Source organism: Amia ocellicauda, chromosome 10, assembly GCF_036373705.1.
Source record: "Amia ocellicauda isolate fAmiCal2 chromosome 10, fAmiCal2.hap1, whole genome shotgun sequence".
Lineage (NCBI taxonomy): Eukaryota > Metazoa > Chordata > Actinopteri > Amiiformes > Amiidae > Amia > Amia ocellicauda.
The window spans coordinates 8,835,391-8,856,641 of NC_089859.1; the positions used below are offsets into that span (position 1 = coordinate 8,835,391).

The 21,251-nt window shown below is 37.9% G+C and overlaps 1 protein-coding gene across 1 annotated transcript in view; it reads right to left on the reverse strand.

Annotated features, from left to right (window-relative positions):
• LOC136759828 (mastermind-like domain-containing protein 1) overlaps window positions 1-13,126 on the reverse strand; it is a 109,844-nt gene extending 96,718 nt beyond the window's left edge. Inside the window, exon 1 of the mRNA XM_066714894.1 lies at window positions 12,859-13,126. Within this exon, the coding sequence (XP_066570991.1) occupies window positions 12,859-12,906 (48 nt within the window). The 5' untranslated portion in view covers window positions 12,907-13,126. The remainder of the gene's footprint in view (window positions 1-12,858) is intronic.
• Window positions 13,127-21,251: the final 8,125 nt, after the last annotated feature.

Consider the following 21,251-nt stretch of genomic DNA (forward strand, 5'->3'; position numbering starts at 1 on the left):
GATTTAGTAGTTAATCTGCAAATGAAAATAAAAAATTAAACCCTTTTGATAGTTTGTTTTTCAAAACATGTTTGGGGTATGGATGCATAAAGAAAAAGAAAACATAAATGCATTGTGAATCTACAGTTAAATAAAATAAACTATATTAGTTAAACTATTATACTGAAACTCTATTTGCATGCATGTAATGTACAGTGGTCATGAGATTTAACTCCTGTAACCCTAGGATTAGTAATTAGAAAGAAAGAATTTGCAAAAAGAACAGAAAATAAACGAAAATATGAAACTAAATCTATAAATAAATTATATAAAACCATTTTCAGAATTTCATACTATAACAAACATGTATACAAACCAAAATCTAGAAAATACTCTTTTTCCAAACATTTGCCGTGTAAAAATCAGGATCATCCTAGAAGAGGCATACCCAAAGAACGATGTAAATTATGAAAATAAGATGCGGTAAATGTGACACTTGAACATTGAAATGCACCGTTTCAACTTTAATAAAGGGGTCTTTGTAAAATGGTCTTTTTGTGGGAATGCTTTGGGAAACAGAATACCATTTGAAGCACTTCTATTTGCGTTAACCACTGGAGTGTTGTTAGCAACCAAGGGAGAGCAAAGGAGGCCATTTGTGTTGCTGCAGTCAGAAAGACATCCTTCTGTGGCCAGGCCAGATGTCTTTGCCTTTTGGAGCTGTCTATTCCCGACTGACCGGGTACATGCAGTCTGTAAGAACACATACAGAAGAGCTGTGGAGCAGACCAGCCACCTGTCTAATGCACAGACAAATCCCTTTTAAAGACTGCAGGGGCCCGCACTGAGCCGATCAGTCCCAAGCCTCCTACTGGGTGGAAGGCAGAAACCTGGACAGAGGCCTGGACAACTGCAGCTCAGGCTGTAAAAAGCCACTAAGATCCCCTTTTCAACCTTATAACCGTGCCATTGGAACAATACCCAAGCAAACCAATCAAAAATGCTCCTTAGGCCAAATTAACAAAACTCTGACGATAAACCCCACAAAGCCCAACCAAAAGAGTAATTTCAGAGTAAATTTAGTCTTAAACGTGCTTAATATTAGTCACTCATATTTAAGTAGCCTACATCAAGCAAATGTTGAGGAATATGAGACAAGGTCTTAGCATTTGGTTTGAATTAAGTAATTTGGTAGTTAATGCAAATGCAGTTCATTTTGGTTGCACTATAACTAAATTCAGACAAATGTCATGTAAATGTACACTGCCTCTCCCACCATTTGACGAATTCCACGATTTACTATTCAGCACCATCTGCTTGACTGATGGCAACGCCACACCTTCACATAGGATAAAATTACACTGGATTCAGGAATTAGATTTGCGTATAGCTTTAACTGTTAAAATTAGCAATAAAATATAGATACAGCATTTGGGCAAAGCAGCTCTAAAGCAACAAATAGCTGCTGTTGTTCAAATAAAATGTTAATAGGTTACCATATTGTTTTGTTTTTTGTTTTTTTCCCCCTCACACAGTACAGACGTTACAAAGATTAGAGGAATGAATGAATTAACCAATCCCTGCATTCACAAGCAGCAGAGTTTACCCTATCCAGAAGAATTTGTAAGCTGTTTGGTACAAACAAAACAATTCTTTAGTTAAAGCTGACTTGACATTTTACTTTATTTTTCATTTTGCCTATCTGGCTAAAAATACACAATGCTCTGCCAAAAGTTGGAAGTGGCAAAACTCCACACATAGCAAAAGATCTTCAGGCCAAACAGTTTTCTAAATCGAACTTATACATTCTATATTAAAAACATACATCAACATATTGAACAGCTTCAACAATGCACAGGATTTTGAGAAAGGGAGCTATACTAATGCAATAGACAACTGTAGTTATTGGGCAGGGGTTGGGTTTCCTGTCTTCAATACTGAAAAAAGTAAACCCTTTTGATAGTTTGAGACCAGCAGAGGAATTAGCAGAAATGTAGGGACCTCCTCAGTAGCACAATGTACTACTGGATATCCCAGTCACTTCTGCATAAGAAATGGCTTGGTCTCTTCTAGTCCGGGCTTTTGCCGTAGTAGATGATGGTGCTGTCTATACACAAGGATTGTCACAAAGGGGTTCAGACAGGGCACGTCTGAGTAATAGGCCTGGCCAGAGTTATTCTGACCTGCATGCACATTGTTAAGTAGGAAGGTGTCTAGAAGGCAAGAGGCTCCCACAGATGGTAGGGTATCACATTCCCTCCATCACATATGGCTAGGAATGGTAACATTAGGCTCAAGTGCTGCCTGTCTGGTGGTAAGGTTTATAGCCTTCAAAAAGTAATTTGATGGCAGCGTAATCTTCCGACTTCACATGCAAGTAAGCGTCTGTCCCGGTGGCCTGTGACCAACTTCCAAAGTCACAATTATTTAAACTGCTTTATGTTTGCGGAAATCCGTACCTTTGCGTAGGCACAGTAGAAAATAGTTTGGAGTTTATTTATTCATGTATTTTTTATCTAATGGGATTGTCCATCCATATAATTACCAGAACATTTATTCGCTAATTGCAAATGGGGGAAAGAAAAAAAAAAAAGAAAGATCAGGAAAAAAGTGCTCCTGTACTGTAACATTACACAGCTGAGCAGTCAGCCTCAGAATACAACAGAGTAGATTGGGGAGAATTACATTTTCTCCAATTTCCTTTTCTTCTATTTTAAAGGTATCTTAGCGCTTGCTAGTGTATGACATCAGCCATAAAGTATCTATTGACTGTGCTTCTTGTATTCCTTCCAAAACAAAATAAAAGATTGGAACACACTGGTACTCTGCTTAGTTCAACTAAATTTTGACAAAATAGTATTTTATTGTACCCTCATATTGATAGCACACAAGCTTGACAAAAAGATAATTGAGGATTTGTGAAACAAACTTTAACTAAAACACAGTCGGATTTTATTCTCCTTTTTACTCACTACAGAGGATGTTAGATTTTCAGCAGTAGTATGACTAAGATCTGTCCTAGCCATCAGATAATCACAATACACTTTGCATAGTTTTCCAAAATAATGAAGCTTTTCTTTGTTCTGAAACAGTCAACAGATTGTTCAGTGTAACACAATAACTGATTGTAATTTGCATGCTCTGGTAGAGGTCTAATTGTTTCAAATGATTTATTTTTGGTGTCACTTTTTGCCCTTCAAAATAGCTTAAGATGTGTTTACACAATACTGTCTTTAGTAAGTGACCACTGATTGTGCAAGCAAGTATAATTAATTCAATACCAATTAATTGAATTCTTACCGTCTACTGTACAGCATGGAGCTCAACTCATCAAGGATCACTTGAGCCTATGGTTTTCTTTAATGGAGATCTTTGTTAGCTAAATGTAATGGTGAGGATTAAGTTACTAATTAAATGTCTGCTTCTCATAAATGCCTGACCTGGAGTGACAGAATTAAGTGTCACAGCACTTGAGCAGCAATTTTATTTAGACCTGATGAATGATGTTCTCAGCTCATCATAGATTATTCAGTAAAATACTAACTTTTCCTGTAGTGCTGCAACACTACCGAGAACAATTGTGATTTTCATCATATTATTTAAAAACTATTTAACGTTTAAGTAAGCATTTAGCTGGAAAGACAATGTAAAAATCACACAATGTCCTTGTAATCATGTGGATTTAAATGTCCTGCTGTCACTGATGCTATTAAATTAAACATATTGAATCAAGATACTGGAAAAAAAAAAAAAAAAAATTAGCTGGCTTTGAAAATTCTGTGAGACAGAGAAGAATTGGGCCAGAAAATGTCCCAAGTCTTCCCACAAAGACTGGAGAGAGCTAGTGTGGGCGAGAGAATCTAATTACTGTAGAGGTACATGGAATAAATGGAAAAGACAATTAGATAAAAGCTAATTGATGCAGAGAAATTAGATAATTTATTACTTAAAATCTGTAAAATTGAAACCTACGGAGAAACTTTCGGCAACTGTCTGAGGGCAAAAACCTTTGCCTCGAAGCACATGGTAATCTGCATAGTACTAGGTTATACCAGAACACTATAGCTGCTTTAAAACACTTCTCTAGTTGATTTCATTTAGTGAATTAGCTGAGCCAAAGAGCATCACTTCCCTGGTTTTGAATCCTCTTTAATGAACACCTCTGACAGCTGTGTTAATACCTTCACACAGGAGGGTCTTGGCTTACAGTACATGTACAATACCTAGAAGATGTTAGTACTTCCGAGTCTTGTCTGAATAGGTGTCAGAGTTAAAAAATCAAATGGCAAGTCCAGAAGAAACGGTTATTAATAAACACATTACTCAGACGCAGCTATCTGGTTGGTTTCAAACTAGGAGTTAGGAAATCGTTCAAACTGGTTTCAGCCAGACATTATAAAAAAAACGATGGCTTCAAACCTGGCATTAGCCATTACTCAGACAATTTATTTTTTAACATACCCTGATCTAGGTCTTTTATATAAATTAAATTACTGGGTATAGAGAAGCATAGGCAACCAGTTCTCACATTTCCTATATCGGATGACACCCCTCTGAGATGAACTTATGTTTTACCTGGAGACGTATCCAACTAAAGCAAACTGCATTCCAGCAGATTCCCAGTGGGCTCAATTGTAGGATTATTCTTTTGTGAGGTCATCCTGCTCAAACAATTTATGAAAATCTAAATACTATACATAATACATCACAAGCCCGAGGTGTATCAACTCTTTTGGTAGGTTCTGAAAACAAACAAAGGATGTTCGTCCTGGAAAAAATCTTCCTCACGAAATGAAACAAAACTAAACACCCCTCCCGCCCCGACAAAAGAAACATCTTTCAGACCCCTGAAAAAACAATAACAGTAGGTGTTGTTTCCCAAAGAGGCTTGTTGTTTTGCAAATGAGGAAAAATAAGAACTGATATTTTTCAAGCCGGCCAGTGGTGTATTTGTTTTCAATCCCTAGGCAACACTGTTATTTCCTGGTCAAGGCTTTCTGTAAGTCAATGACGTTAGTCCGCTATCCTGCCTGCCAACACAGAACTGTGTCATTCATAATGTCGCCAGCAGTGTCTGATTTCACAATTGTGTCTCCCCAAAAACATCCCATTTCCCCTGCCTAAAGAAGTCCCCTGCAGTGTCACTCCTTGCAGCAAAACTTCTGTTTAACTACGTGCAGGAGGACAATTTAGATATTCCTCCCACCCCCCCCCCATGGACCCCTCTCAGACAATTACAAGCCCTGGAGTGCTAGTAATAAGCAGCTACAGCAACTCATGAATGGGAAATGAGCACAAAAAGCAATTACAAGTACCAGAAAAAGTGTTTACATTCTCTGCCATTTTGTCCTGACAGAGAGAGGTTTTGTTTGCAATTGTTTTTTTTTTCCCACCAACTAAATAATTTTTTTTAATGATTCAAATATGCGAAGATGGCTTTGAGCTACCGTGTAGCGTAGCGACTGTGACTTGGTTGGCTGCTGAAACTGGCAGTGGTCAAGGGGGACGAATTAAACTGAAATAGTTTCACATTAATGCTGTTTGAAGTGTTACAGTAGGAGAGCCCGGGCTGGAGTCCGACAGTCCCTGATGTATAGCGCCAGGCATGAATTTATAGACTTCAAAACACTGAATGCCAATCTGCTATACCCCTTCACACTGATGAATGAAGATCACTCCTGTTGGAATTCTGCATGCGGTTTTGAGTCCCTGCCCTGGCTTCAGACTGACCTAGAGCTTGAAGTCCCTGCCAAATCAGGAATAAATGGATAATAGTCGTAAGTCTGTCCTATATCACTGCATAATGGCCACGGCTTAATAGAAGAATCATTCAAAGAAAATGTTATTTTCAGTGATGGCAAACCGACAAAAGGGTATCACAGCTGATATGAGGAGGTCAATTTGGTGTTGTTTTGTTGTAGCACCTATAAGGAATAATGAAACAAGTGATATCGAAATAAATTAATACATTAAATATATCATAAGATTTATCTTTTTTTTATTACATTATTTAACGGCTCTGAGGCACTTACATCTGGCACAGAGAGGTAAGAACATCCTTACCATCCTTACCTGGTCACATATTTTATCCTTGTTCTATGCTGAGGGCTTTGCCTTAAGCATTACTTTCAATTCCTGCCCATGTGTCCCATTCAGTTTAAACCAGGTGATGATGCTACCCATTCAAGTCTCCTTTACAAGTGCACTTAGGGTCATTATCTTCTTGAAATTGTTCTCCGTGACCACCAAGCTAGTCATTTTCTGCTCCAGTATTTCTCATTACAACCATTGATCCGCTATATAATGTATACAATATCTACTCCCCACACTTGTAACTATGCCATCTCCTGATACAATTGTACCGTCTCCAGATTTAATGGAGGGGATGGTTCAAGTAACATGATGTTCTCCTCCTGAGTTTATATACAGAGTCTATCATCTGAGAAGAAATCAACACAGTATCGTGCTTACAATGTCACTGTAAAAGCAACAGATTGCAGATTTTAAAATCATGTCTGGCAAAATGTAACAATTCCATTTAGTTTTAAAACTTATTTTCGCTAATAATTGTCCTCCACCAGTACTGCAATTTTCAGTCTTAACACAAATTGTAAAAATAATTATACATAAAAACTTCCTCTAGCAGTCATAGTAGGGACACCTAGAGCACTTTTTCTTTAATGTTTTGCTAAATGGATGTGACTTGAGGCATATTTTTCTTTAAGTCACTACAGATTGCATTCCTCAAAGATACTTTAACAAAATAAAAAAACAAGTAACCCGTACATCAAAAAAGGATTCACATCTTATCTATAAGGAGAAGGAACACTTCCTTCCTTAAACGGTCAAAAATGCGACAAAGCATAACGTTGTCACATCATACGAGGAATGAGATTGTTAAAGTGTGCCGTGTGCGTGTGTTGATGTTTCCTGAACACAAATGTACTGTTTAGCGCTAATAATGCACCACATTGTTTACTGAAGTATCGGTTATGACTCCAATTTCCAGCAATTACTTTAAGCCCATTTGGAAAATGAATGACGCAATTAACGTTGATGAACAGTGACACATCCCTTATGGAGCTCTTCTCGAAAGTAGAGGGGGAACTTTTTTAAAACCACTATTGAGTGCAACAGTCATTAGTGGCTCTAAATGCCAAGCAGCTCTGAACGAATAAGCATCTAATTGACTGCATGGGGACAGTTCTTCCAAGAACTATTTTAAGGTAGTGATAAAGGTGTTCAGATAGTGCCATGCGAGTCACTTCTGGTTTCTTGTGTTCACAGGTTTACAAGGAAATACGAGTCTAAATAAAAGGTCCTCTGTCAGTACAGTTGGCTTGATCACTGACTCATCAAAAAACATGACAAGTTATCCAGTTATTCTACTGGTCTAACCATTAAATTCCACTGGCATGTGAGACTGTGGCAAGAACAGTTTAATTTTGCAGACGAACACTAACACCAGTCAATATTGTGGTATCACAAATTTTGGATGTGTGGTGTGTAGTTTGTAGTGCACCATTACTTATATTATTTTAAAAATACCAACAAGTTTCTAAGTTTTTGAGAAAGCTTTAGATTTAGAGTGTGTATGTGTATGTGTGTGGGTACCATAAGACTACATTTTATGAGGAGGGATAAACAGGATGTGACCCAAATGCTGCATTAGTAAGATTGTGAAAAATTGTTGAACTGCAAAAACCTGCCTGGTAATGATGAACTGACAAACTATAAAAAAAAAAACATCCCGTCTGCAATACCATAGCACCGGACTTCTTTCCAGTTTGACATTGGAATAGCAGGAAATAAACTGACGGAAAACAATGACGCGATCCTCTGAAAAATCTCACAACATTCCTGGCAGAATTACGGCATTCCATTCACCATTTCTAATACAATATTGATGAGAACTTAATGTTTATAAGAACTTCATAACTTGATACTTTTTTTGGATGCTGGATTTAAAATTTGGTATCCATACTTTACTTTTTGGTTTTAGTAAGGAAAATAAGTGCTTTCCACCATGTCATATACAGATCCAATGTCTAGTTTCTTTAGGCCTACATTTAATAATTGTAAGTCCTGTGTATAGCAGTCGTGGTCCTGAGATTTATGGGAAAGCAGTGGTATATACAATATAGCAGAATAACTAACATACCAGCAATTTTATTTAAGATGAAGGTTATACATATTCTGCCGTAACCCACGTGGTGAGTGTCTTCTAGCTTTCTCAGGCTGATCATGAATAGTAATCCTGCCATCCTAGCTGCAGCGTCCCTTGGATGTCCTTGCCTGGCTGCAATAGGACCGCGTATGAGAAGCTTCTAATGAGCATTAGTGCACGGGTAGCTTGTTTCAGTGTGTGGTTGTGAACAGCTGGCCAGCCAAGCTCGTTCAAGGCCACTTCAACCTCTCTCTCTCTCTCTCTCTCTCTCTCTCTCTCAGGGAGGCACCATATGGCGCATCATCACAAATCAGCACATTTTCTTTTTTTTATCTTCACACAAAGCTGAGGTAAAAGGGGAGAGACTGATAAAACCAGAGCATTTGTCCAATTCTGTGCTTACAAAACCAAATGTTGCTCTGAGCAGAAACATCTAAGTGAGCAAATTAAGAAGTACACTCCACCAATTTCAGCCAGAATTAGACCAGACTGATTAAGTATATTAAAATGTTTATAATTGCTTATATTTTTCTTTAGATTTAAATTAAAACACCTTTTAGATTTGTAAAATCATGAAAGTAAATTGACAAATTGTTTTTGACTTTTCAGCACTCATGTTTACAAACTTCCTGAGAAACTACTCAATACATTTGAATATTTATCAGACTTAAACAAACAAAAGAAACCACAGCAATTGTAATAAATGATGTCACGATTTCAGTCATCTATTTTTTTCTTTACAGCACACATCCGGCTGTGTGGGTTGATGCAGAATATGAATGGGAAGTGAAAACTGTCAATGACTACAGTAGCATTCTTTACACAAGCAAAATTGTCATTTGCTTCAAGCTTGTATAAGTTTACATGATTACCCTGACTTTCCTTAAAAACAAGTTTCTAGTTGATAATCTTCAAAGGATTAAAATGGGAACCTTAGAGCATTTCACTTTTTCTTTTTACCATTACAAGTGTTAGTCCCAAAGAAAAGGGGACTTTTTAAAACTGCTCTTTTGGTTCCAACAGTGGAATCCAAAGTCAAAAACAAACCTCCCAGCTTGATTTCACAGGGCCGAACATGCAGGCATATGCAAAAGATACAATAAACTCATACCTCTTGGTATTCCACCTTATTTGGCTGACAATCAGAATAAACCAGGATAGACACTATGCAATTAACTGACAATCTGGCATGGGTCATTACCCACTTCTAGTCACCTAGGCAAAGATTCAACAGATATCCTTGTATAAAATCTTCTGTTACTCCCAACGGCTGAGGTTTGATATCTGCAAGGTTAAATACCAACTTCAATATTGTGTTCTTGAACACCCACATTGTTTGTCAAAGCCTTGATCCTGAATGTCTGCAAAGCAGTCAGCCCCCTAAATATATTATAAACAGTAAAAAACTACAAGACTACAAGACTAAAACTACAAGTTTTAGATGAAAGCTAAATCTCACAAACAGAAGAGTTGTAGCCGAATAAATATAAAATGTGTATACAGATGTACATGTGATATATGTACTATATGTATTATAACAGTATCTACAAGATGATTGATACTTTGAAAATTGCCCTTTCCACTTATAATAATAATAAAAAATCTATCATAATATGTAGGGTTTTTTTTTTTTAAATATATATCAGCTGCTGTGATCCTGCAGTTATTGAAATGTAGCAGAATCTGTCATTAAAAGAAGAAGCAACTCTTAATGATGCATCAAATCAATTAAAAGGAAACGAGTACTCTAGTATTTTAATCAAACAAAGGATCTGTGTGGCAGCTTGTAGTAGTTGTAAGATCACTTGAGTGCTCTTGAGTAAGGAAAGTGGTTATTGCATGTAATAAAACAGTGGGAGGAACAAAACATGTTGTTTCAACAAATATCTATTCAGCAGTACATGAAAAGCAATGTTACCAGTCACCAGCTAGAGGTTCTGGGGGAGAACATTAAAGTACAGCAATCGCTCTGTAGCACCACTGCTTTCTAACAACTATCTTAGGAGGGAAGTGAGGTTTTCAGGGCTTTAATATTTGTCTCAGTTAAGACCTCCTTGTGATACAAAGCAGAGGTAATGCAAGAAAAAAAAAAATTGCTTTCCTGAAAATGTTTCCTCAAAGACCAGTACAGACACAGGCTACTCCAGTAGAGCAGAGATTATTATTATTAATATCATCATCATTATCATCAGGTATAATTCTGTGCAGCAGTAAATGATATGATGCAGTCAGGGGATCAGTATGCATACAGGTAAATTAACAACCAATTTGTTTTTCAGGGAAGCAGTTATCACATACAAATATACAATAAACATGCTGTATCACAGTTCAAATGTATGGTTTGCAAATAATCTTTGGAAAAAGACCCTTAATGAAAATCCAGTCCAAACTGACTAAAAAACACTATGAACAGCACTATGTTGCAGCTTTACAACCTGCACAAAGCCTTGTCAATCAGGATTTACCCTGAGCAAATGCTAGTTCCAACCTTCTCCAATTTGCATAAATAGGATATTTTTCCCTCCCCCAAATGAAAAGGCTTGACCTTAATTAGCTAAATAACGTCTAAACAAGTAGCATCACTCCTGTAGTTCACATATTCTAAATGTACTGTACCCAATTCAAAAAAATACCACAATCACATACACACACACACACACATGCCAAATTGGGGGGACAGGACATGCTAATCTCTTGGCTGGCAGAAGCTCTGGGCATAGTATATATTTCTTGTCTTTACACATTTAATGGATTTCATCCCCGTTAAACAAAAGAGGGTAGTGTTTCTTCATTCTGCTGTTAATGTCACATTTTTAGGAAACCATATTTAAAACGCTACATAGAGGTAAGCAGAGAATAAGACCACAAAGCAGGTCGCACAAGAGAAGACATTTTCAATTAATTCATTTTAATTTGTCTGTGGCTAAACAGACCTCTCCTATTAGATGCAACAGATCTTACTAGAAATCTCTTTGCATAGAGTTTCTGTGAATATCTGAGAAAGTGATGCACATTAACCATCATTCATACAAGCATTACTCATGTCCTTCTCTCCCATGACTCAAAGGCGAGTGATGTTCATATGGGTGAGTGCAACATACAGAGTCAGCTTTCATTGGGATCCCAGCGTAAAGAAAGGCAGCCGCATCCCCATGCTCGCACAGATCACATGCGCATTCCTGGTCAGTGGAGCGCATTCCTGGTTAGTGAGCTGCCCAAACTTTGGGTCGTGTTCGTGTAGCGCACATTTGCGCACTTCTGCACTGATCCACCAGTGTGATCGCAGGAATTATGCAGATCTGCGCAAAACTGCGGAAATCTGCGCTACACGAACGCAAGCGTACGGTCTGTCGCCTTCCCAGATCTCAGGTCAATAGCGTGTGTCCGCACCAGAAACGAGAGAAAGGCTCAATCAAAATAATGTCAATATCTGCATTTAATTTCTACTTGCTTTTTTTTTTAATTAGCTACATGGAAAAAATCTCCTTGCGTTTGGACAGTCATTTGCTAAAAATCACAATGATGATACAGAGGAACCTACGCGCAATTACAGAAACTATCGCAATCTAGATCTGTGTGAACGTGATTGAATGAATCGCGACTCAGGTCACCAATGCAGGTTCAGTGTGGGTTAGGGTCGCTGATCGGGAAGATCGATATAGAACATAAAAAGGTTTGTCGGAAATGAATACACATGGAAATACACAGCAGCCACTCGTATGTTTACGTTGAATGCATCGTGCAAAGAAAACAACACTATATGTGGGGTTACCACTCTGTGTGCAAAGGGATGGAGCCGCTAAAGCCAGAGTTTATTGCCAGATCTCTAATCCTATTAGCCTCTCTGGCAGTCAGCATTAATCCTGGATCAATCACTCTGCGGCCACTTCCTGGTGTCAGTGTGATTTCAGCCATCATCTCTCTGAATCCTCAAATTGTTTAATAATTATACTACAGTCTCCGACATCCCGGTCCACACATGCTTGTCCATTACAATATAGATCCGTTGACTCTTCTTGCTGTGCGCCGTCTTTGTTCCTGCTCAATGTCCAAATAACTGGCTTTAAATGCCCAACACTACACTTTTATTTAGGTGTAGTTTCTTTTCACCGATCACGTTCAAAATGCAAACAATGCATTCGTTCGGCGGTGCAAATGCACAAGCGAGCACCGCCTCCTTATTCAAATAACAGCAATGTTACACCAGCGACTCAAACGAATGCATTTGAATGGAGTCCGCTAAAGCACATTCAAAGTGCCAATACAGCCAATTAAACAATTACAGACTCGTTTCACAGCCAGCTCCCCGTGCACACTGAATAAAGGAAGCAGCTTTTTAAGATTGCAAGGTATGAACACAAAACAAACACGGGTCACCGAAGAAACTTCCTCATGGGCAGAAAATCGGGTTAATCAGTTATTGACTGTACTTGTCTATCTTAAACCAGCGATCTGATCTAGGTAGCCTTTCACTGACACAGAATAGCCATTCCCCACTGTGTTTCAATAAGGCGAGGGGAAAGGGTCATTTATTTTAATGATCTCATCTAAAAAGTTTAAATGCCGGAGGATTACCAATTGGTAACGTCCCAGCCTTGTGTTTCCCAAAAGCAAACGCCAAGCGGTGCATGTAGCAATGCTGGATCTTGCCCTGCAACATTGAATATCAATTGAGGAGAAACATAAGCAACAATTAAAAACCATTAACTTACTAGTGGCTCCATGCGAGGTGCTTCTACCCGCTGGGACACCAGCAGCATCTTGAGGTGATAGTCAACGAGGTTTCTGTTAAATCCACTTTTGTTTCGGTAGGTGAAATGCCAGAGTACCAAAGAAAAATATAGGATAAAGAAAAAAAAATCAAATCAATCACACGGTGCGGGGGGGAATATTCTCTTTAGATGGCAGACAAGTTCATCCTAGTGTTGCAGTTTCAATGCCTGTCTCAATCTGCTCTCCACATTAGCAGCTGCCTGCAGCTTCCTGGCTTCAGAGGCGGAGCTGCCTCATAGAGGAGGAGACAGACTCACTCCATGGCTGTCTTGCAGGGGAATTCCGCCCCTAGCTGCTATGGCTGAGAAGAGACCTACAAAAAGTTACTGGAAAGACCAGAATTCAGTCGAATCAGGGTAACTGATCTGCCGTTTTGTGTCGTTGATGTTCTTTTCAGTATCAGAACCATCCTCCAAACAAACACTTCTCTTCATAAGTGAATGCTGGAGTGGAAAAAAGCTCTGATCTTGAAATAAGTAGGAGAAAAAGAGAGCTGTCTTTCTTCTGATCCTTTGATGTATGTACTCTTCATACGTTTGATGTGATTGTTAGTTTCTTATAGTTGATGTATGTTTTCAGCCATGAATGTCATAGGGGTTACAGGCCCCCAAAACAGCAATCTTGTTGTTATACATGCAATTCAGCCACACAGGATTCAGACATCTGTGTGAGTGTAGTACTGTTAGTCATCTAATCATCAGAAGAGGTTACATCAGTTCTCATTAACCATATGTGCCCAAAGTAGACCTGTGACCTAAGGGTGGTGGCTGAAGATCCTCATGACGTGTTCTTTCGCAATAGTTTCACTTCATCAAAATCACCACAAGTAACCTCCCTCCACCAACAACCTTGCCAGGTGTGATGGGCACTGAAATGTCATTGCAAAACCATTCATAATAAATGTAGCTAACCTGCACAGTGAAAGACACGAGCAGTGTTCTTCAAATCCGCTCCTCCACTGCCAGACAGTTTCTGTTTTTAATTCCACCTGAGCAGTTAATTAATTAAACTAATTATTCACTTAAATTACACAGTCTAACCCCTTTCCTAGGTCTAGTAAAGGAGATGATACCACAAAACACGCTATATTGTGGCTCTTGGGGACTGGAGTTGAAAAACATTGCCCTAGACCCAAGGCAGGCCAGACTGAAATAGTGTTAAGACAGGCAGCTTTACACAAGGAGACTGCTGAAACAAGCTGTTCGGTACACTAAACAGCAGTAACACAACACTAGAAGTGTTCGGAAAGTGTTGTCTGCATTGGTGGGGCTGGAATGCTTTAAGCCACACTCATTACAACAGGGCAGGAAGGCAGAGAGAAATGTTTATCGACATTCCTCAACACAGCATGGGAATGTTGTAAGGTCATGTATACCGGTAGAATGGGCTGACTTAACTAAACAACAAAAAACAACAGTAAATAACGACTAGGGGTCATCAGTGCACTCTTCTGTCAGAAAACTCTTATTTGCATCCCTAGCAACCAATCCCAACATGTTTACTGTAAATTTAAATGAAATGTATGAACAACTCATGTATAACTGAAGTCAAATAATTAGTTATTAATGTGCCTGGGGGAAACCTCCAAGGAATGGTAACATGTTTCAAATGTTAGGCTGTAACGTGATACATTTTGTTTCTGATCGGCGTCCACTGTTATTTTATGTGAATATGGGTTACAAATTGCTGCTCAAGTGTTCACTCTGTGGTACACTTGGGTGCTGTCAGAGGTTGGAAGTGCGGCACACAAACCCTAATGCTCTGTACTTCAAGGGACAAGTTTAAAGCGAAAGTTGGGAGAAAGACTACCAGAGCTTCACTTTGTTAAACATGTGCATGAGTGAGTGACTAGGGGTAAGTAATCAAACAGGGAAACTGAAACAGAGGTAATTATATTAACTTTTGTGTCAGATATCCATTTGACCTTTTAGTAACCATTTTAGAAAGGCAAACATTAAGTCATATTACATGATCAGCTTTACAGTAATCATTGTTTCGGATATTCAACTAAAAGTATAGATTTAGTAAATCCATTTTAAAATTAAAATCTATTTAAAAATCAGCTAAAGCCAATTATTTTATTGCATTATATAAAGCGGTATTTAAACAGACACATCCTAATGAAAATCCAGCAAGATTTTCATTTTAAAGTAAAATTTTCACGTACAAATGAAATTGTACTTGCAAGTGAAATATGACTCTGTACCGTAAGGCATACATATGCATGTCATGATTTCTACAAAAATAAAAGGAAAATTACCAGAATATTTGCACAGCCCTTTTTTCTAGATTTCAGCCTTGGAGAAATATACAAAAGAGAAAGCTCAGTAGTAATTCCTCATTTCTTTTCCAAGAGGACAGGTTTGGTAGCTACCGAAATCCTGGAGGGCACTAGCATTCTCTGTGCATAGATTTACGTAGTGATGTGGCATTAACACATCGATTCATACATTATGCATTCCTTTAGTAGCTGCTTATCAGTCTAGCCTGGACTTACAATATGTATTTTTAATGCAAAAGGACCTTCAGTCTCTTGGAATGCTTGTTTTAGCAAGAGTGACATGCCTGGCTGTTATAAACAAAAGGCCATCATGCTGGGAGAGAAAAAGACTAAAGGAGCAGAGCACACAGTTGACATGACCCACGAAAAGGCTTGACAATTATTATTAAGTCCAGTATCACATTTTTTTTCAAAGTCTTTGAAATCCCGGTACTTTGGGTGCTACCCAAGCTAGGACTACTTTGTTCTTCTGAATATGGTGGAGATTTACTATATTAAGTTATAACATTTTATTGCAATGAATAGCTCATAATATTATTTCATTATAACAGTAATCAGAAGTTTGCAGTGTTTTGTTACCAATTATCTTTTCACAATTCTCTACATATGCAGTAATTAGTATTATTAAAATGGACCATTGTCAGGTATTCATTTCCAAAATTCTTCATAAATTGTATTATGAGGTAATATTTGGGAATATCCTAGTAATGTTAACTGCAAACATATGCTTTTTGATTCTTTTAACTTTGACTTGGAGGGAGCACTAAGGTAAAAGACTGTACCCAGAAAGCAGGATGAATCCTTGAATCCAGACAACTCTGACTACCTGTTGGTATAGATAAATTGACTGAGTGCTACCATAATTAAGAGGATTAAAGTAATGATTCCTTAAAGAAGAGTCTTCACAGATAGGCAAGCATGTCTCTAAGACAGCCTGGAAATATTTCTAGATGAGTAGTGTATCAAATCAAATGTGCCAAAACATGTTCATAAAATCATAATACATTCTGAAGCTGATCTAATATGAATAATTATTGTTTCTCTTTTATGTTCTTCTTTATAGCCTTCTATGAGATTCTCTCCCTTCAATTGATTTACAAATATGCTACCTGGGAGGATGTTGTAAGGAAGTGGTGCGAAGGATATCCACTTTCTACTGTCTGTGTCCTACATCACACTGTGGGCCTGTGCAAGGGAAATTGTCATGTGTTACTCTGTTATGGTTCAATAAAAATAAAATAATAAGATGTTTGCAGATGAAGATGAGAGTGATATTGTACAATCTTTTTTGGGTGTAGCCACTGTGAATCCACAGAAACTGTGAATTCAATCCTTGTTTGACTGTCACACATGCCCTTTCATTGACCTCAAACAGGAAGGCATACAAAAAAAAAAAAAAAATCATTCAGTGGATTCTTGTGGGTGAAACCAAACGGGCCTGGGACAACTTCAGCTTTTCAGTGTACCCTGTGCATAAAAGACAAAAAGGCCAATATAACCAACCATATAATATAACCATAAATAAAAAAGAAATTGAAAACAAAGGGGAGAAAAAGGTTAGATATTATTTATTTTCCTAGGGTTTCTGAACTTATTCAAATGAAAGAAATCCAAGAACTATAAAAATGCCAAACAAGAGAGAAAAGAGATAAATACATATTGGTGTATGCAAAAAATTAACAAAATAAACGGCTCAAGATTACGGGCCTGTGCCACTGTCCCCTGGCTGTGAGGATAGAGATAATTCTATAAGGGTCCCTGGCAATTCTGTTTTCCCTAACAACCAAACTGGTGTGTAAACAACAGTAATTTCTGTAATTATAACACCAAAGTAAGCAAAGTGAACATACCATTTGCATATTCACACCATTAAGGGAAACATCAAAAGTATATAAATGAATGCAGCTGAATTTTAATTATGTTTTTCAACCGAAACAAGCCTCAATAAAGCAACATATAATATCTATAGACATGTTCCAGGTGTGTGAATGCAAACTGCTTATGGACAGAAGAAATTCAAGAAAAATAGGTTTTCCTCTTTATTGTTATTGGTGAACCATACCAGAAACTAACCCATTCTCCAAATAGCCATTCTGAGGATTGTACAGATTGAATAACAGAAAAGCCACAGTACTTATGGTGTCAGTTTAGCCCCTTTCACAGCACCTATTTGCCAGACCGGTTGAATTTACAATGTGCATCCACAGATCCAGTCTGAATCTGCTGAAGCTGATAGTAACTGGACAGGTGATGTGTTTTAAACTATATATAGGCCTATATACACCGATCAGCCATAACATTATGACCACCTGCCTAATATTGTGTAGGTCCCCCTTTTGCCGCCAAAACAGCCTTGACCCGTCAAGGCATGGACTCCACTAGACCTCTGAAGGTGTGCTGTGGTATCTGGCACCAAGACGTTAGCAGCAGATCCTTTAAGTCCTGTAAGTTGCGAGGTGGGGCCTCCATGGATCGGATTTGTTTGTCCAGCACATCCCACAGATGCTCGATTGGATTGAGAGCTGGGGAATTTGGAGGCCAAGTCAACACCTTGAACTCGTGATTCATCAGACCAGGCCACCTTCTTCCATTGCTCTGTGGTCCAGTTCTGATGCTCACGTGCCCTGATGTTCACTTCACCTGTCAGTGGTCATAATGCTATGGCTGATCGGTGTATATTTACTGTATGGAATGAATTGCCCACTGTTGTAGGCAGTGCTGCAAGTCTATGGAGATTGTGTGCTATTTTGATTTGTTGATGTTATCTTTAATTAACCTGTTTGAAATGTAAATCAATGATGGACTATAAATGCTCCTTCTCAAATGTCTCTCTCTGCAAGACATTTCTTCATCGAGTCCACATCATCTAGTTACACTACTTTAACCCCTCTGCAGTGGTTGTTTGTTAATGAATTATCCTTGCTACGTGCTTAACATGGGCTAGTTCTAAATAAAACATTTAAATAAAATACATACTAACCGGTACATGTTCAGATATTATTCTTGTTTACAAACAGAAGAACACTACTGATCTGGAGAAAATAAAGGATACATTAATTACTGGCATCAGGGATTTTTTCAAGCATCCAAGCAGCCAGAAAATAGACATCTGTTTCATAGACACATGGTTTCATTCACAGTACAAGACATACCTACAACAGATACATAACAATGATATGACCAATAACTTCTAAGACAGGTAAATACAGAACACAAATCATACATGTGACCATGATAAAGGCTACAAATACAACATTGCTGTCGACATAGATATACTTGACTCTTAAGAGTCTCATAGCTGTAACATTAAGTAGAGCTCTGAACACAAATCTATATTTTTTTCATTTTGAGGATCCTCTATAAAAATGATTATCATTGCCTTAGGTACTGGTCTTGCAACTCATAAAGCAAACCCTGAAACGTGCTGTTTGAGTGCACAGGTTTTGTCTCTCTTCACAGAAGAGGCACACAGGGGAGCTGAGAGTTGGAGGGTCAGCTGTTCGGGGTGCCAAATGGAAAACAGAACACATATTTTTGCACATCTTTTTTCAAACATCTAACTTAAATATTTTGTGTTTTGCCAGATTAAAAATATATGTTTTTTTCACTACATTATTTTAGAAATAAATACCTAAATGTATGATAAAAGAAAAAATATATGTGGCTGCAATCTGTCAATGTCTATTCAGCTGTATTAGGCACTGTATGGTTAAGAGAAAACACAAAAAGCACTTGTATATCATGAGTCTGTCCATTTCTGAATGCACAGCACAGTTACATAACACAATCAAAGAAGTTATTAAAAACTAGACTCAGGCAAGTTTATGTTCACATTTGCATGCAATAAGCAATTCCCTTCCACATGTACTTATTTCCAATTGACTCCAAATAGTCCAGTCTTATATAACATTTATTTTTATATCTTTTGTCTGTATTATGTATCAAGAGTGTGGAAAGGCAAATGATTGAATTTTTTCCACCTCTTACCTCCTCAACTGTAATCAGTTCAAGGGAGGAAAAATTTGCAGAGGAAAATGTAAATATAAAAAAACAAAATAACTTTTTACCCAGTGCCCTCACTTAATTTGATGTTCCTTTAATATTTGAGTACAATGTAATGTACTGCCGATGCCATTCAATCTTTATTGAGCTAAAAGTATTCACTCCCAGCTGGTGAGAATAAACAAAGCACCGCACGGTCCTAGTCATCTTCTGGCAGCCGCACAAAAGCTGCATTTTATACAGCACTGGGAGTTTGTGCCAGCTCTTTTGTGCCAATTGCGTTTCTGCACCTGGGTGTACAATAGTTCACATGACTGAGGCAGCCCCTGTCTGACAACGCAGGGGGGGAGGGCAATTCAAGAAAGCACAATTTAAAAAATGGACAAGTTCCTGCAATGCAAATACTTCTAGTGAGCAAATTGTAAATGTGGAAAGGGTAGAGTGTGCAGTTTCTACTGCTCAGTAGGGGTAAAAGTGTTGCAAATAAGATGCCCTACAAGCTGTAAATATACCACATAAAATCAAAAAAGATATATAAATATATTAAATAAGATGAACTGACTTATTGATTGAAATTACCAAAGGTTAATTAATTCCTCACTGTAGGAATACTTTATTTAAACAAACAACAAAAACACAGTAATTAACACTTAAAATAATGATGGGTATGACATTGCATGACATTGTATGCCAAGTCCAGTTTTGTCTAGTATAATGGTGGTATAAATATGGTCTATGTTGGATATACAGTAGCATGTGTATGTACAGTGTCAGCAAGAAACACGGAAGGACAGTGACTCCAATCCCAAGTGAAACCACCTGAAAGTAGTTGCTGAAAGGCACACCTATAAATTCCCATTCTGTTGTCGTTCTCTTGGCTGAAAGCTCTCAAATTCCCATAGCCATGCCTCAGTGCAGCTAGCACATAGTCCGAAGGTCAGCAGTATATTTTCTTTTATTAAAATATATCGTAACTCCTCCAGCATGAAAGCAGTTCCTAACACCCTTCTTTCTGTGTTGCGTTGCAGCTGCAGTGAGCTCGACACGGTGTGTGGGAAAACTAGGGGTGGGGGTTGTCATATGTCTCTTTTTAAATGAACAACTTTCTTCCATCCCCACGTTCAATTATTATTTCAGCAAGATTCTTTCCCCCAGATTGATCCCAGGAAACAAACAGTTCCTGGCATAGAATATTATTTTGTTCTAACAAGGTTTAAATGCAACAGATAATCTAATTTTTCCACCCCGTGTCCGAAATCTGAGAACATCTTCTCTCAGGGCAAGTTGAGAAAATGTCTTTGCTGGTTTGGTCGGTATTTCATTTGAATTATCCCGGAACAAGCTTTTTCTTAATTTTTATTTATGGCCATCTTTTAGTAGTCTTGACATACTTTCTTTATTAAAGTGCTGATTATTCTGTAAAGCTATAATCAGAGATGTAGTCTATATAAAGTTTGCCTGGCATCAGTTCATTGTCATTAAGAAAGAAACAGTAATGTGAAAGGGCATCAGACGAAGATTGAATGATAGAGGTAACTATGCTATAAATGGGTATGAGTCTGGAACTGGATATAGTACTGCGATAGGACAACTGTGAAGAAATAAACAGATAAAGCCCTTTTTCAAGTGATTAGTTATAGGATATAAACAACAATATTTGGCTGTGGTACTATGGCAGATGAGAGCCCAATCACTCTAGTAACTTATCCTAGAAAAGAAAACAACACTCTGACTTAATTTGAAATAACATGCAGTGTAAAGTACCAAGTAGGGGTCTATATCAGCGTGGGCAGGGATTGCCATGACAGGACAAATCCATCTGCACATCGTAGGTGGGAAAATGTACAGAAATTTCTAGAAGAATCCCCTTTGGGTACCAGGATAACACCTGACTGGATTAGAAAAATGTGGTGGTGTTAGTGGGGTAAATAGGAAGCACATCTGATGCAAGGCAGTAGAGAAAAATGCAGTAAAATATACTGTTGCCTTGCACCCAGCACTTTTTAATCAATATAATATCTATTCAGATTCTAAAAATACCAAAGGATT